Below are 14476 nucleotides of genomic sequence, written 5' to 3' on the forward strand. Positions count from 1 at the left end.
TTAGAGAAGCTGTTTAACGAAGAAAATGTAAAAAGCATTATAATTACCTCACAAAAGTCATAAAACATTTTTTAAAGATTTGTATTAACATTCTTTAGTGAGTTAAGGATAGAAATATGTAGTTTTAGTACCATAATTACATTATTCATGGACACCGGGATGTATATCTGTTCACGCATGTGCTGGACGGTTCGTGCTTCCAGGACGGATCGGGTAGTGACAACTGGACAGGCAGATATATCCTGGAATGCTTTGTGAGGAGAGCTCTCCTCGCTTTCCCCACTTTCCTTACTGGGACCATGGCTGATTCCATTTGTACTAAAATATTCTGTCATGATTAGTAGACATTAAGATCTTCTGGTCAGACCCTGCAATTCAGTGAAAGGGTGGAGTAAGAGTAAAAAAATATGCACGCCCAGGCGAAGGAGGGCATCACTCCAGTGGCTGGAAGTTGGAGGGGATTCTGCTGGGAGTTGCAAGGAAGTGGGCTGCCATTCGGCTGGCGTTTGACTGGGAAGGGCCATTTTGAATGGCTGCTACTGTATGTTATGACTGAGGGATCTAGGGGTCAGGGTAGACATTCGGATGCAGCCATAGTCTTTGCTAAGGATTTATTCGGATCAGTCGTATCTTGACACATGTATCACGATCGAATCGTATCGCATTGATTCAAACCTCTAATATTTAACTCTATTACAAATTAAATCAATAGAAAAATGGGTGCTTGCACAAATATCTGTAACTCATGAACTTTTTCTAGTTTTCTTTCAAAAGTCTCGAGTCTGTGGCTGAGGCTTCCAAGTTTAAGTAAGCTCAGGAAAGTCCTAGACCTGAACCCAGTTTGGATTCTGTGAAAACGGTTGATAATAGATATGAACAGAAAATCTCAATTAAAAGCTACTTATTTTGCCACTTCTCAAAGCATGGACATTTATTTCAATCTCTAAAGTGGTAGAGATTGTTTGAAGTGTCGTTGCAGCTATAACTGCAGAGAAATGTGGATCTCCAAGCTCTTTGACTCAGAGCAGCTAAATACAAATGCCTTCACCCATTTCCCTCCCATTCACGCTAATGAATCAAATAAATTAAAATACATTAAAAGTTTGCAGCTGTGATGTCAGGAACTTTAAGAAGTTCAAGTGAAATAAATAATTTTGCAATTCATTTTCTATTCAGTTTGCTAGCAGTTGTGGTTAAGGAATAATAAAGCTACAAAGTTGCAAAATGTTCTAAATATGAAAGAGACAATTAAAGGAAGATTAACTATAATTACTGAAGTTATATCTATGATCACATCTAGTTTAATAAATCAGTTCTCACTTGTCAGGTTTCAGATCCCTGTGGACAATGCCGTAGTTATGAAGATATTCCAAAGCAAGAACAGTTTCTGCAAAATACATTCTGGCCATATCCACCGGCAAGGGACCCATGTTTTTCAAAAGAGTGGCACAGTCTCCTCCTGAGGAGAAAAATACAAAATTCGATGAATATAAACATGCAATCAAGAGAAAAACAGATGGCTCTGTCGTCTGCACAATGCTTTCTGCTGAGGCTGACCTTCGACATACTCCATCACCATGCACAGGTGCCGCCGTGTCTCAAAGGAGCAGTACATTGATACAACAAAGGGGTTCTCCGCGAAGGTTAGGATGTCCCGTTCTACGAAGGCCTGCTGGATCTGATTCCTCAACATCAGATTCTGCTTGTTGATTTTTTTCATGGCAAACCTCTGCATGGTCTCCTTGTGCCGAACTAAATAAACAGCTCTGCAGGAAATCAATGGCGCAACAGTAAGCAAAGAATGAACACAACAACTAAGAAATTTGAGAAAGCCATGTTTAATTTACTTTAGTCTGTTTCTAATAAAACACGGTTATATTTCCTTACCCATAGGCACCATTGCTGATGAGTTTTATCATCTCAAAGTCTAGTTCACAGGGTTTCCTCCGAGACCGCAAGACGGTGCCGAGATTTTGAGACTGAGAAAGACAGGAAATGTTAAAGAAATCTGCACAGAAGATGGTAAAGAAAACATATTCAATCAGATTTGAAGAACTTACAGAGTCATCAGTTTCTGGTGTTTCTGCAATGCCACTGTCACTACTGGTCAGCTGTGCAATTTCTATGAACAATAAAACACAGATTAACATTCAAAAGAAAGAATGAAAACACAAGACTTTTACTTCTGTCAGTAAGTTAAGGTATATAAACATAATGCAACTTCATGTAAAGTCCTTAGACATGTTGGCATAGTGGTTCTATAAAAGAAAAGCAACTTTATTGCTGAGAAATCAGCACATTTGAAACGTAAAAAGCAGACTTTAGACTTTATTCACTAATTAGCTTTGAGCTGCTGACTCCAAGAGAACTTGAATTTAGACTAAATGGAGCGGAAATCAAATCTGGCGACAAACACACGTCTAATACCCAGCTTTAAAAAAATCGCAACTCTGGAACAAATGCTCATTAGAAACCATCTTGCATGTTTACGTTTTGTTCGTGTGCAACAACGTGAAGTACCATATGAACTCCCCAGAGAGCCTGTCAACACGTTTCCACTGCTATTTAACATCTGTCCCTCTGAACAGTTTGTTTTAAGCAGACTCAGGGGTAAAGTACTTGGAGCCTGGCTAATGTGCTGCGTGGACGCCATTCTTTTCTAATTAGTCATAATGAATGTTGCTGCTTTCTGAAATTGCAGAGTCTGAGGGGCATAAGGGAAACGGTCTGGTTGCTTTTTGGTTTCTCTAAGACCTAATTCCTCCATTCATTCCCTCCTACAAGAACTCAACAGATGTGCAAATTTATTTTTTTTAAGCATTGACAGAAATAACAGTGTTAAAAAGGATTGAATTATAAAAACAAGATCAGATCAATTGAATTGAGCAGCTCTGATTTGTACTGGATTATGTTAGCACTGATGATGAAACACTGAAAGCTTCCTGTACCTTCTAGAGGATCTCGAGTGAGTCCCAGCTGGCTGATGATGTAACGAGGGATGTCTGTTTTGATGCCCTGGCCTTCTTTAGCGTGTCCTTCAGCTGCTTCCAGTAGGTGGTAAAATTCCTCCGGGTCAAATTCCTGGAAGCACATTGACCCAGTTCAGTTATCCATATGAAGCTTTTCAGGACACTGTGAAGCTGTAGGGTGAGGTTATGCAATTTTGCTACTTTACTAATAATCTAAAGCTGGACAAAAACGGAAATAGGGCATAAAGCTTCAAAGATGAGCATGAAGAAGTTGGAAAAAAAAAAAATTTTCAGATGACATTGGAATGAAACTTATACAGCAGAGTATAAGAAAACTGAGCACAAACTGAGCTCAGATTTCCATATTCTCTAATATCTAATTAAGTTGGTTAAAATTTTACTTTACTTACCTCCCAAAAAGCTCAATAAGTGTTTACATTCATGCTGATTTTTCCATATTTCCTTTTTTAGTTACTTTAAATAACATGCTGTTGTAATTTTGCAGCCTCTGTTCTCATATCCACCAACTGTTAAAATGTTCACAGCTGTACACTTTGATTATTTATTCTCTTTCAGTGACTGCACAGTATTTATATTTAAAACTTCCTTTTTTCATTACTGTAATTTTTTTAACCTTTTTTCATTTTATTCTGTAGTGTGACCTTTTAACTGTTGCTTTTTTACTGTAACTGTCTCTATTGCGGGACAATAAAGGGCTTTTCTTTACAGTCTAACTTTCTATATAGAATAGATATACCTAAGAATACTGAGCAAGATATATAACCAAGTTCCAACAAAGTTAAAAGCCTGATTTGAAGGTCTTTTAAATGATAATAATTGGGTTGAAATAACGTGGAGACATGTATTGTAAAAAATCATGCAGGTTAAGTTCTTAATATTAATTTCCCAAATGTATTGGTTGGAAGTGTTGTATGATAGTAGGAATTGTCCTTGTGGAAAAGACAGTTTTATAGTGCCCTCCAAAACTATTGCCTCATATGGTAAACGGGTAAATACGACAGTCAAATAAATGGCGGCTATGGTGTTTCTCTGAGCTGTAGGTTTCTGAGAGCTTACTGTTACTTACTGACAAGGTTACTGTTGGTAATACGTTAAGATATCATGGTTTGAAATCATGCATGGCTTGAAAGGTTCCCCTCCTTAAACCAGCACATATTCAAGGCCCATCTTAAGTTTGCCAATGACCATTTGGCTGGTCCAGAGGAGTCATGGGAGAAAGTCATGTGGTCAGATGAAACCAAAATAGAACTTCTTGGTCATAATTCCACTAACTGTGTTTGGAGAAAGAAGAATGATGAGAACCACCCCAAGAACACCTTCCCTAATGCGAAGCATCGGGGTGGTAGCATCATGCTTTAAGGGGTGTTTTTCTGCACATAGGACAGGGCGACTGCACCGTATAAAGGGGAGGAAGACCGGGGCCATGTATTGCGAGATTTTAGGGAGCAAAGTCCTTCCCTCAGTTAAGAGCATTGAAGATGGGTGGAGGCTGGGTCTTTCAACATGATAATGACCCGAAGCACACAGCCAGGATAACCAAGGAGTGGCTCTAGAAGAAGCATATCAAGGTTCGGGTGTGGCCTAGCCAGTCTCCAGAACTAAACCCAATAGAGAATCTTTGGAGGGAGCTCAAACTCTGTTTCTCAGCAACAGCCCAGAAACCTGACTGATCCAGAGAAGATCTGTGTGGAGGAGTGGGCCAAAATCCCTCCTGCAGTGTGTGCAAACCTGGTGAAAAACTATAGATAATATTTGACCAATGTAATTGCAAACAAAGGCTACTCTAACAAATATTTATATTGATATTTTCAGGTGGTTAAATACTAATTTGCAACCTTATCATACAAATAAATAGTTAAAAATCATACATTGTGATTTCTAAATTTTTTTTTGATTATGTCTCTTACAGTGGACATGCACCTACAATGACAATTTCAGACCCCTCCATGATTTCTAAGTGGGAGAACTTGCAAAATAGCAGTGTGTTCAAATACTTATTTTCCTCACTATATAAGTAGGTTAACTGGATCAGCCATTTTCCAGTATTCTAACTTAAATGGCGTTTTCTGTCATTCCCATTTTTTAAATTGACTAACGTAAATGTTCCATGATTTTTCCTTCCTCGGGAAAACAAGAAGCCGTCGATTACCAATCAAAAGTTGCTTGTTGTTTAGAGATGCACAACGTACCAGGCATTCCAGCAGCCGAGCAGGTCGAGCTATCACAATGAGGATCTTCTTTACCAGCTCTCTGATGAAGTCTACCTCCTCACTTTCTGACCTCTCTGTGGACTGCAGAGCAACAGACAAGAGAAGAGAGATGAGGCAACCTCAAGCATGCAGCATAATCACAACAATCAGATAAACTTGTGGAAAAAAAGAGGAAAGTCCTATATGGGAAATGGAGAGATTCTTTCTGATATCTTTTCATATTTACCTCTGTTGTCAGCATAAAATAAGAGCTTAGTCATTATTTTGTAGAAGAAAAAGTAAATTTTATCAACAGTATTCCAAAATCTTTACATCTCAAACGGAAGCCTGACCTCTTGAACAAGTTTCTCTAGCTTGTCTGTGAGTTCGCAGAAGTAGCTGGAGGTGACGTGACCAAGACGGCTCTTTTCGAGACAGTCCCGGGCTAGCTCAATTATCTGATGGTGGGCAAAGCCGAGCACGCCGTCTGCCAAAGGGAGGACGCTCTCTGGAGAGTTGCAGCGGATGATTTCCTGAATCTTTTCCTCCATCTGAGCGGTGGCCTGCAGCGAGGAAAAGTAAAGCATGTTTATGGTGATGCAGAAGATTTTCAATGGCAAAAGGACAATTACTGGAGGGCCCTTTACCTTGGGAAACCGCTCCTTGTAGACGTGATTCATCATGATGATCTCGTGGTCGTAACAGGAAGGAGATCTTCCAGGGCTGTAATAGTGGGGATGGTTTCATGCCTTTAGTGCAAAGAATAGGTGGTTTCTATGAAATAAAGATGAAGAGGATGGGGTACCTGAGACTGCGCGAGCGGGGTCGCATGGTCGTCGTCCTGCAGCACTCATCCCCGGAGATGCTCTCAGTGGTGAAGTGCTTGGAGAGGAAGTGGAGTTCATCAGGCGTGGGCTGGAAGGGCAGCTGGTGCAGCTTCTCCTGTGATGAACAGGATGACTGAAAATGAAACATATATTCAACATGAAATGAAAAAAAAGGTGGATTGGTGGTGTTTTTGTCTGCATTAATTATTTTTTATTTTATTTAGGGGGAATAAATTACTCTCTAATAGGGCTGCTTGGAAGGTAAGCCAAGTCAATAAACTTCAAAAGAAACCTGAATATTTAAATCGACGTCTTCTTTCTGCTTTGTTAAAGAAACAAAATATTTTAAAATATTGCAAAATATATATATTTTTATTGCCAAAATATTTTGATTCTACAATTATTTTAAAGAATAGAGGCATTTTGAAGTGGGGAAATTACTAAAATGCCCTAGAAAAGTAATTAATTCAGTATAAAACTTTTATAATAAAAATGTACAATTTCTGCCACTTTTTCTTAGTTTTAGGGGGAAAAAAAGAAATTCTAAAAAGTACAACATTTTGTTCTGAGAAAGTGTCTGTGGTTTTTAAATGGTTGTTTCACATGCTTTCAAAGTATAAAGCAATAAAGAATATTTTGCGTCCTTTTCCAATTTATTTTACATCTTTAATCGGAAACTGTTGGTTAAACTTCACTTTTTTAAACTAAGAACAGAAACCTACATTTCTCCCTGTTTAACCATGTTGACAGCCTCTGGCTGACTTTTATTGAACACTTAGCTTAGTGCTTCAAATTAATGAGGCTGATATTACAAATCAATGCTTCTTTTTAAATATTAATGTGTTGTTTAACATAAAATAGCTTATTTTCATTGTCTCCAAAGGAATGCTTTAGTAATGGATGCCTGTTCTACAGCGTAAAGGAAATCAATCTAGATTATATTGTCTGTTAATATTTTATCTGATTGATTTTAGATACACAAACAATACATCTTCAGACAAAGCTTTTTTTTTTTGAGGTGCACTAAATTGAGATGCATCTAAGGAAAGAGAACCTACCAAAAATCAGTGTTTAACAGGAATGAATAAAAATCCCCAAAAAAGAAAGGAAATTCACTTTTACAAAGGAAAATAAAAATATGCTTCCTAGAAAAAATTATAAATAAAAGACAGTCTTAATGTTTAGTTGCTGTAAATTTAGTTAATGTGTGGATTTTGATTGGTTGCGACCTCAGTATTAAAATAATCTGTGGGCAAGTACAGCCATGCAGAGCCATCGCTTAGCTTTTGTTTCCACATAGAAGACCTCAAAGTCCAAATAAAGAACCTTGGATAAAATTTAGACCACATTCTGTCACATTTCAACCACAAACTTCAAGTTAATCAACCCTGATTTAATGCGACAGTCTTTGACATCATATCATAATTGACCAACACAAAGTAATTTATTATGTACCATGAAGGGTAACTAATAGTTCTTATTTCTTTTCATCAACAATAAATAAAAACAGCAGTTTTTTCTATCCACTTTTACTCTGATATCATGCAATAGTTCCTCTTAGAAGTTAATGATTGAATAACCTGCTTTACAGAAGGTGGATTTTCAAATGAATGCAGTTTTTTAAAGAACACCTCAGAGGAATGTTAGAGAAGATTTATTGACCAACATGAGGGCCAGAGTGCACCTAAGACGGATCAAATGATGGAGAGGGTTTAAATTAAGGCTGAAACAATTTATCTGACTTATTGTAATGATCAATTGTCAAATAATAATAATCAATAAATAATAATAAATAATTTAATAGTTGACCAATTAAGCAATTGACTAATAGCCGACTTAAATACAGTCTGTAAAAAAAGCAAACAGCTAAAAGAACTACAATCTCAGAGCAGTGATAAGCCCAAAACTGTACAAACATACTTACATTCTGCATTTAAAGGTATAGTGGAGGATTTTCACGAATTTTTGAAAAGACCTGCATTTTCCACAAAAAAAAAAAAAAAAAAAAATTCACATGCACAACCCTGTACCCGCTCCTGAGAGGGAACGCCTATTAAACGCGTGCAAGAGCGTGCAGAGCCCCATTTCTCCTCGTGCACGCTCTGTTTAAAAGTTGCTGTTTGCGTCGCTCATACAAGCTCACTTTCCAGAGGAAGATTTGCAATTTTTCCACTATGTCGGACTCGCCACCGGTAAGTGAAAATGCAGCACGTGTGACGGCCTTAGATGAACATATCACCAGAATGATTGACAATTAGGAAGACCACTTATTTTGATGATCCACCCCATAAAAAGAACATCGTCCACTATACCTTTAAGATGAAAAAAAAAAAAAACTTTATACGTAAATAGGTTCTATCCAGCACGCATCAAATGGTGGATATTAAACCTATAAAAAGAGTTAAGAGCTGGATTTGGTTCCACAACATTAACTCTAATAATTTTTTCGGTGAGTTGTGATACACAACATAAACAAGCAGCTGTGCTGTGGTTTTAGGTCGCGTGTTTGAGACGCCTGAAAATCTCTGACAAGTTTTATGTCCTGTTTTTAATCTGCATTACTGTGCTGTAAAAGTGAGAGAGATTTAGCACAGCTGACACCTTAGTAAGTTTAAGATATTTTCAGATATTCTTACCTTCCAGTCTGCATGAGCGTCAACTGTAAGACTGAAGAATTCAGCATAAATGAACGACTCTTTCTTTTTTAACCCCCTTTTTTTTTTTTTTTTTTTTGTAATTCGAAGTTTTTGGATGGTAGTTTGAAAAACTAATATGAAAAAGCAGACTCATTTTGACCTAGTCTGTATATTTATGCTTGGTCCGAACCTAATTTAACTAAAACTCTGTCTTACTTATAAAAGTACTATTCATCACACAAAGAATCATGGGAAATAATAGATTATCAAAGTTAGTTAAAACATACCTTAAAATACTTGCAGCTATAATTGCAATCTCTTATTATATAAAGTACTGATAGTGGAGTGCTGAATGGATATGCATGCCACAATTTAAAATAAAAATTATTGAGAAATTCAATTAAAGTTTGTTGCGGTAAAGTCAGAGAATGTGTATAAATACTTTTGCAGGCCCATGTATCACAGGTGTCCTGCAGAGCGAGTTCCTGATGCTTACAGAGACTGTTGAGCTGGGTGTGTTGGTTCCATATCCAGAGGAGGGCAGGGAGGCCAAGGACCAGCGACGGCCATCGGTCCTATCACAAAACATGACATAAACCCATAAATGACTGCACTGTTAACACTGCTGACTTTTTAAAAACGCCTCAGGATGTTAAGCTAACACAAACTCAACATGCTTGGCCTCAAACAAGACGCTCCCATGTTTGTCATCAAAACATGACAAAACTTCTGGTGAAGGGAGTTGAAGATGGATAGTCTGCTTCTAGGTAATTCTTTTAAATTAAAACTATTACCTAATTCATAAAAATAATAAAAACAAAGTTAATTAATGGAGATGGTTGAATGCATAAAGCTGCAGTGTTAGAATGAAAAAACAAGGTGAATCATGGAGGGAAGTCCAGACAAATGTGGCATTAATGTTTCTTATTTTCTATTTAAAAATTGAAAACCTAGCTTCAAGTTACCTGTCTGCTCTGTGGCAATGACTGTGGATTGCAATAAAAAACACCAAGAAATTACATGACACATGATGATGCTATAAATATAAGTATTGTACCTTCAAATCTATTTACACAGAGAAAATTCTGCAGTTTGTTGACTAAATAAAAACAACCATTGGTTTAATTTTAAATACACAATCTATTGTTAAGTCGATTTACCTTCGTGCAAAAGAGAAATGTGCAGAGGCACTGGGGGAGAAATTTCTCGGGCTGTCTTGTGGGCTCGTTCCTGTATGAAGAAAAACAAAGAGAGGGAGATAAATTAACCTGCAGCCAGAAAACTAAATCATCGGATGCCAGATTCAATTAGAGATAAAAAGATCAATATCTAAAAGCCATTAAATAAAAGCAAATCAAGCAACAATCTAGTTATCTATATTTTAATTATCTTAATCTTATAAAAACTATGAATATATATATGGAGCGTTTTTATCTTTTGAAGAGGCAAATCTGATCCAGAAGAACTTCTCCTGCCTATGGTAGTTTAACCGTTAAGTGCAAAAAATAAAACAAAAAAACTAATTTAAACAATGTGGGGAATATTAAGTTATTATAATTATCAAAGTTTGAATAAGTCATAATATTATAAGCATTTCTATAATAAAAAAAAAAAACTATTTTGCTTTTATTTCTTTATCACAGCATTTTTTCCAGAATACAAATCATATTAGATAATGACAAATCAATAAAGTTTATTATTCTATTAACTGTTTAATCTTCATTTAACCGATCTTTTTCCCAGAAAAAAGCCATTGGTTTATTGTTTTATTCAACTAGGATGTCCTGGCTAAAGCTGGGCCTACACTGTGCCATATTCTCAATCGTTGCACGCAGCTGCAGCTCATACTGTACGACGAAACCACAGGATTTAAAAGTTCACCACTCACAATGTGCGACCCGACGCTCTGATATGATCTACCTGCTCACACTGTAAGTCTTAAACCACGTCGGACTCTGCTCTGCAGTGAGATGGAGCTACTCGGACTCATCTACTCAAAAGCCAAACAAGTGGGAATGAAATATGAAGCTCACTAGAGTGAAACGCGCTGCCTTGGCAATTTGTGCCATTTTTGTGCTGAAAGCCCTAACAAGAAAAGGCAATGACGTATTTGGAAAAAAGACATGGCTGAGCAAACGTGGCTACTACGGTCTTTGAACGTTACAGAAAGAACTCCATTTTCCCCGCACCACGCCATGCTTCTGTGTTTTCGTCTGAGAGGAAGCAGAAGAAGAAGAATCCTTCTTGGCACAATGAGCAATTTGCGACTGACAGCTGACTGAATTTCAAATGTGTTTGATTTTCTCCCAACCTCATGATTCCTGATCGTGGGTTGGTCGTGAGAGGCTGATCGCCCCTCGTTACCCCCTGTACACTACACAACACATCATCGGGCTGAAAGTCGGCCCGATCGAAAACTTCTCACCCAACTGGAGATTCGGCCCAAAAAGGGCAAAAGATGATACAGTTTTTGCCTGGCTTGAGAAGAAAATTGGCATAATATACTGGATGCAAACAAGCTACCATAACTATGCAACACTAATAGCAATAATGAATCATTTGCAATGGGATAAATAAAACACTTCCACACATGTTCAGGGTGCAGCCTCTAAAACCGGAGCCCGTCTTGTTTAAAACATATAGGAGGAAAGTAGTCCCCTGCTTGGGGAAAGTATTACAAAAGACACTTGAATAGAGAGCTGATGTTATTCCAAAACAAGTACCTGTGCAATCTGAAAATGCACGAAACAATGGGCCCTCTATGAATGAGCTTTTGTTGATCACTAATGCCAGAATAACAAGCGGTGATTGTATTGCATTTCCTTTGCTCCATAGCCAAGCACACAACGGTATAAAATACTGCAAGATGTTTCAGAGCAGTTGCTGTAAAGCAGCTGTTTATCGTAAAACAAAGGCCTTGTGTGTTTTCCCTTGAGAATCAAGAGCAAGTAGATTTCCAACCGTCTTTCAACGTTTCTAAAGTTATCATTTTCAGTTCGATTTGCACGTTTTCTAAGCCAAAACAAGGCTTTGTGGGGCTACTCTATAAAGCTTGGAACTCAATGCTAATTCAGACATTTTGAATTGGTAAAAGCTTCCTGGATGGGAAGCGAAAACGACTTCAGAGTTGGAAAACAAAGTCCAGTGGTTTGGTGTTTTTTTTTTTTTTTGGAATGACTATGACCTGGATGACTGAGAATCTTCACCAGCATCATTTTAAAAGGCAGGTAGCAATTAAAGGCTCCTCCTCCATCAACCATAGAAGTCTCAAAATGTTGACAATAGTTTTCCTTTCCAAAAGTTTCCTACATCTTTATGTTTCCTCTGTCTTTATTCTTAAGTCCTCACCACCCTTAGAAATGTCAAACTAGTGTCAAAAACACACTTAGTGTGTGTTTTTGACACCAGCAGCCCTTAGTAAGATGCATTCTCTGACATTTAGTGGTCTCTCAGCACCATATTGCTTGTAGCATTCCTTTCCCCAACATTTAACTGCTCAGTAGTTAATTATTGAGGCTTAAAACACTAAACTCCAAATGTCATTCTCTCTAAAAATGATTAAATAACTTCCGTGCGAAGATGGCAGAGGTTATGGAGGAAAAAAAGTTAGAAGGACACAACTTGGATAATCTTTAAGAGACAACACATTATTGTCTTTTTCCCAGTACATTAAGAGGCCCAAGGGTTGTTTTTAGTCATTAGTGCAAATCCTACATTTTATTATGTGTAAAAAAAACTCTTCTACATCAACTTTCTGGGTTTTCAGAAGTTTTTAGAAATGCCACTTAAGGTACGCTATTTTGCTCCATTTATACCCAGGGTAGCTTGGTCCTAAAAGTGCCAGGAGAACTGATAATTGGATTTTAGATATTTATTTTTTATTGACTGTCTGTATTTTCACAAAAACGTTGCACTTAAAACAGAGAAAACCTATAGCTGAAAAAATAATGCACACAGGAAATCTGATGTTTATCTGATCGATTAATGATGTTGGTATACCATAGATCTGAAATAGGCTCATTATTTGACTATTTTGTACAGTTCAAGTAGTAATCTTTTAACCTCAAAGCTGTAAAACAGCAGCAGCATTCAAGTTGACTGCAATCCAGTCTGCAACATGAAATGCACCATAAGTAGCTAAAGCAAGACAAGGGGAAACACAAAGATCATAAAACGGGTATAAAATGCTATGCAGATGATACCATGATATCCGTTTTTTTATAGATTGTCAAAACAGTCTATTTCTTCCACGTATAGCAACCTTAAATGGATTTATTTAAGGCAGTGATGCTTAAAATTATATTTATTCCAGAAACAGATTTATTTTAGGAAGGTTTGCATTCAGTACCCAGATGCCACAGACTGGGATGTTATACCTGAAACCAATGAAGACGTGGAATTTGGCCCTCTTGGTGGTTTTGCTGAATGCTAGTGAACATTGTTTTCCCATCTTTTTTAAACTCTAGAGTACTTCTTCCTATAAACATTTAGATTCTTTTTAAACAACAGTCGTATGTTTATCTCACAGACTGCACAAACATATATATTCAAGCAAACATTCGGGTGAGTTCAGATGCCTGTTGTCTGCTACACTCTTTGTTTAAGTTAACTGGATCTATTTGGAGCAACAAAAAGAATAAAAAAGTAGATTAGGTGCTTTATCAAAGCTCAGTTTTTATAATTTTTGAATATTAAAAATTAAAGTTGACTAAAGCAAGACCAAAATCCTTTATGCATTTCTCACTTTTTCATATTTTTTGCTACTCAACTCAGAGCTAATGTAAGCTTAGCAATAAGAAGTTGGAATTTTAACAGTCCTCATACATTGATCAGATGCATTACACATTTAACAGCAGGAGCCATCACATAATTAAGTGACCAGAGGTTATAAGATGATAAAACTTTTTAATACAGATGCATCATAATATCAGTCAAGAATAGCATCAGAAAACCTCATTCTCTTACCTTTGTTATAAATATTACGCCTTAGCCACAGTGTTACGTCATCCCAAAGCTGAACACATTCGTTACTAAAAGCACTGGGGCTTTCAGAGCCTGAATCCATCTTGAAATCTGGGCTTCTTCATCAGGTCAAGACGCAGACTAAACACTCCTCGTTGCAGCACAGTGTTTGCTAAGCAATAGCAGGAAATAAAACGCCCTGTGGTAAATGAGGTCTCCCTCCCTCTGGCCCTATGCATTTCCTCCCAGCAGGCCACCATTTCCTCACCCAAAACAATCAGGGTCTTTTTAATTTGTTGCACCGTTAAATTCTGAGCCGCAGCGCTGACCTAACCGGTGATTAAACGAAAAGACACAAAACAACACCTACTGAAGCATCATGCTCTCAAAATGTGAGGCAAAAACGCTTGTCACCTGATAATGATTCTGATCATTATTTTTTATTACTTATATTTACTCTGTACTCCTGTCCTGGTTATCTAGGGAAAAAAGAGCCCTGACCAACAGGTGCTATCTGTGTCATTGTGGCTGCTACATGTTCCAGTTTTTTTTTTTTTTCTTGCACTACACAATAAGACAGCATTCCTGCTAGAGAACACAGTGCATTAACGGCCCCCCTCTATGTGCAACACAACGTGGACGGGACGTACTCACACATTAGCTGACATGAACGAGTGTTGGGCATGAACTCACCTGTAAGAGAAGAGAGTGGAGAGTGCGGTCGTGGTAAACCCGATGACTGACCGCTTCCGATCAGGCTCTTTCTGTTGCTTGTTCGACAGCTGCAACGACCAAATGCCAATATTAGACAGTAAAACCCGCAAATTGTACAAAATAGAGCAGCATCACAGGGCAATAACAATGAGCAAAAA

The 14476-nt window shown here is 37.5% G+C and overlaps 1 protein-coding gene across 5 annotated transcripts in view; it reads right to left on the reverse strand.

Annotated features, from left to right (window-relative positions):
• The window catches only part of LOC119788298 (microtubule-associated serine/threonine-protein kinase 3-like), a 54690-nt gene that overhangs the window by 24428 nt on the left and 15786 nt on the right, over positions 1 to 14476 (reverse strand). For 2 of the 5 annotated variants that reach the window (XM_038292554.1, XM_038292550.1), the window contains 13 exons: positions 14298 to 14386; positions 9803 to 9872; positions 9608 to 9628; positions 9139 to 9217; positions 5985 to 6139; positions 5827 to 5902; positions 5533 to 5742; positions 5180 to 5281; positions 2949 to 3081; positions 2061 to 2122; positions 1888 to 1979; positions 1558 to 1766; positions 1321 to 1459 (listed from right to left, as the gene is read on the reverse strand). In XM_038292554.1, the coding sequence (XP_038148482.1) occupies positions 1321 to 1459; positions 1558 to 1766; positions 1888 to 1979; positions 2061 to 2122; positions 2949 to 3081; positions 5180 to 5281; positions 5533 to 5742; positions 5827 to 5902; positions 5985 to 6139; positions 9139 to 9217; positions 9608 to 9628; positions 9803 to 9872; positions 14298 to 14386 (1437 nt within the window). The remainder of the gene's footprint in view (positions 1 to 1320; positions 1460 to 1557; positions 1767 to 1887; positions 1980 to 2060; positions 2123 to 2948; positions 3082 to 5179; positions 5282 to 5532; positions 5743 to 5826; positions 5903 to 5984; positions 6140 to 9138; positions 9218 to 9607; positions 9629 to 9802; positions 9873 to 14297; positions 14387 to 14476) is intronic. The other 3 variants (XM_038292551.1, XM_038292553.1, XM_038292552.1) reach the window with 3 other exon arrangements.

This window comes from Cyprinodon tularosa, unplaced genomic scaffold (genome assembly GCF_016077235.1).
Source record: "Cyprinodon tularosa strain WSP-4 unplaced genomic scaffold, ASM1607723v1 ctg313, whole genome shotgun sequence".
NCBI classification, from domain to species: Eukaryota; Metazoa; Chordata; class Actinopteri; order Cyprinodontiformes; family Cyprinodontidae; genus Cyprinodon; species Cyprinodon tularosa.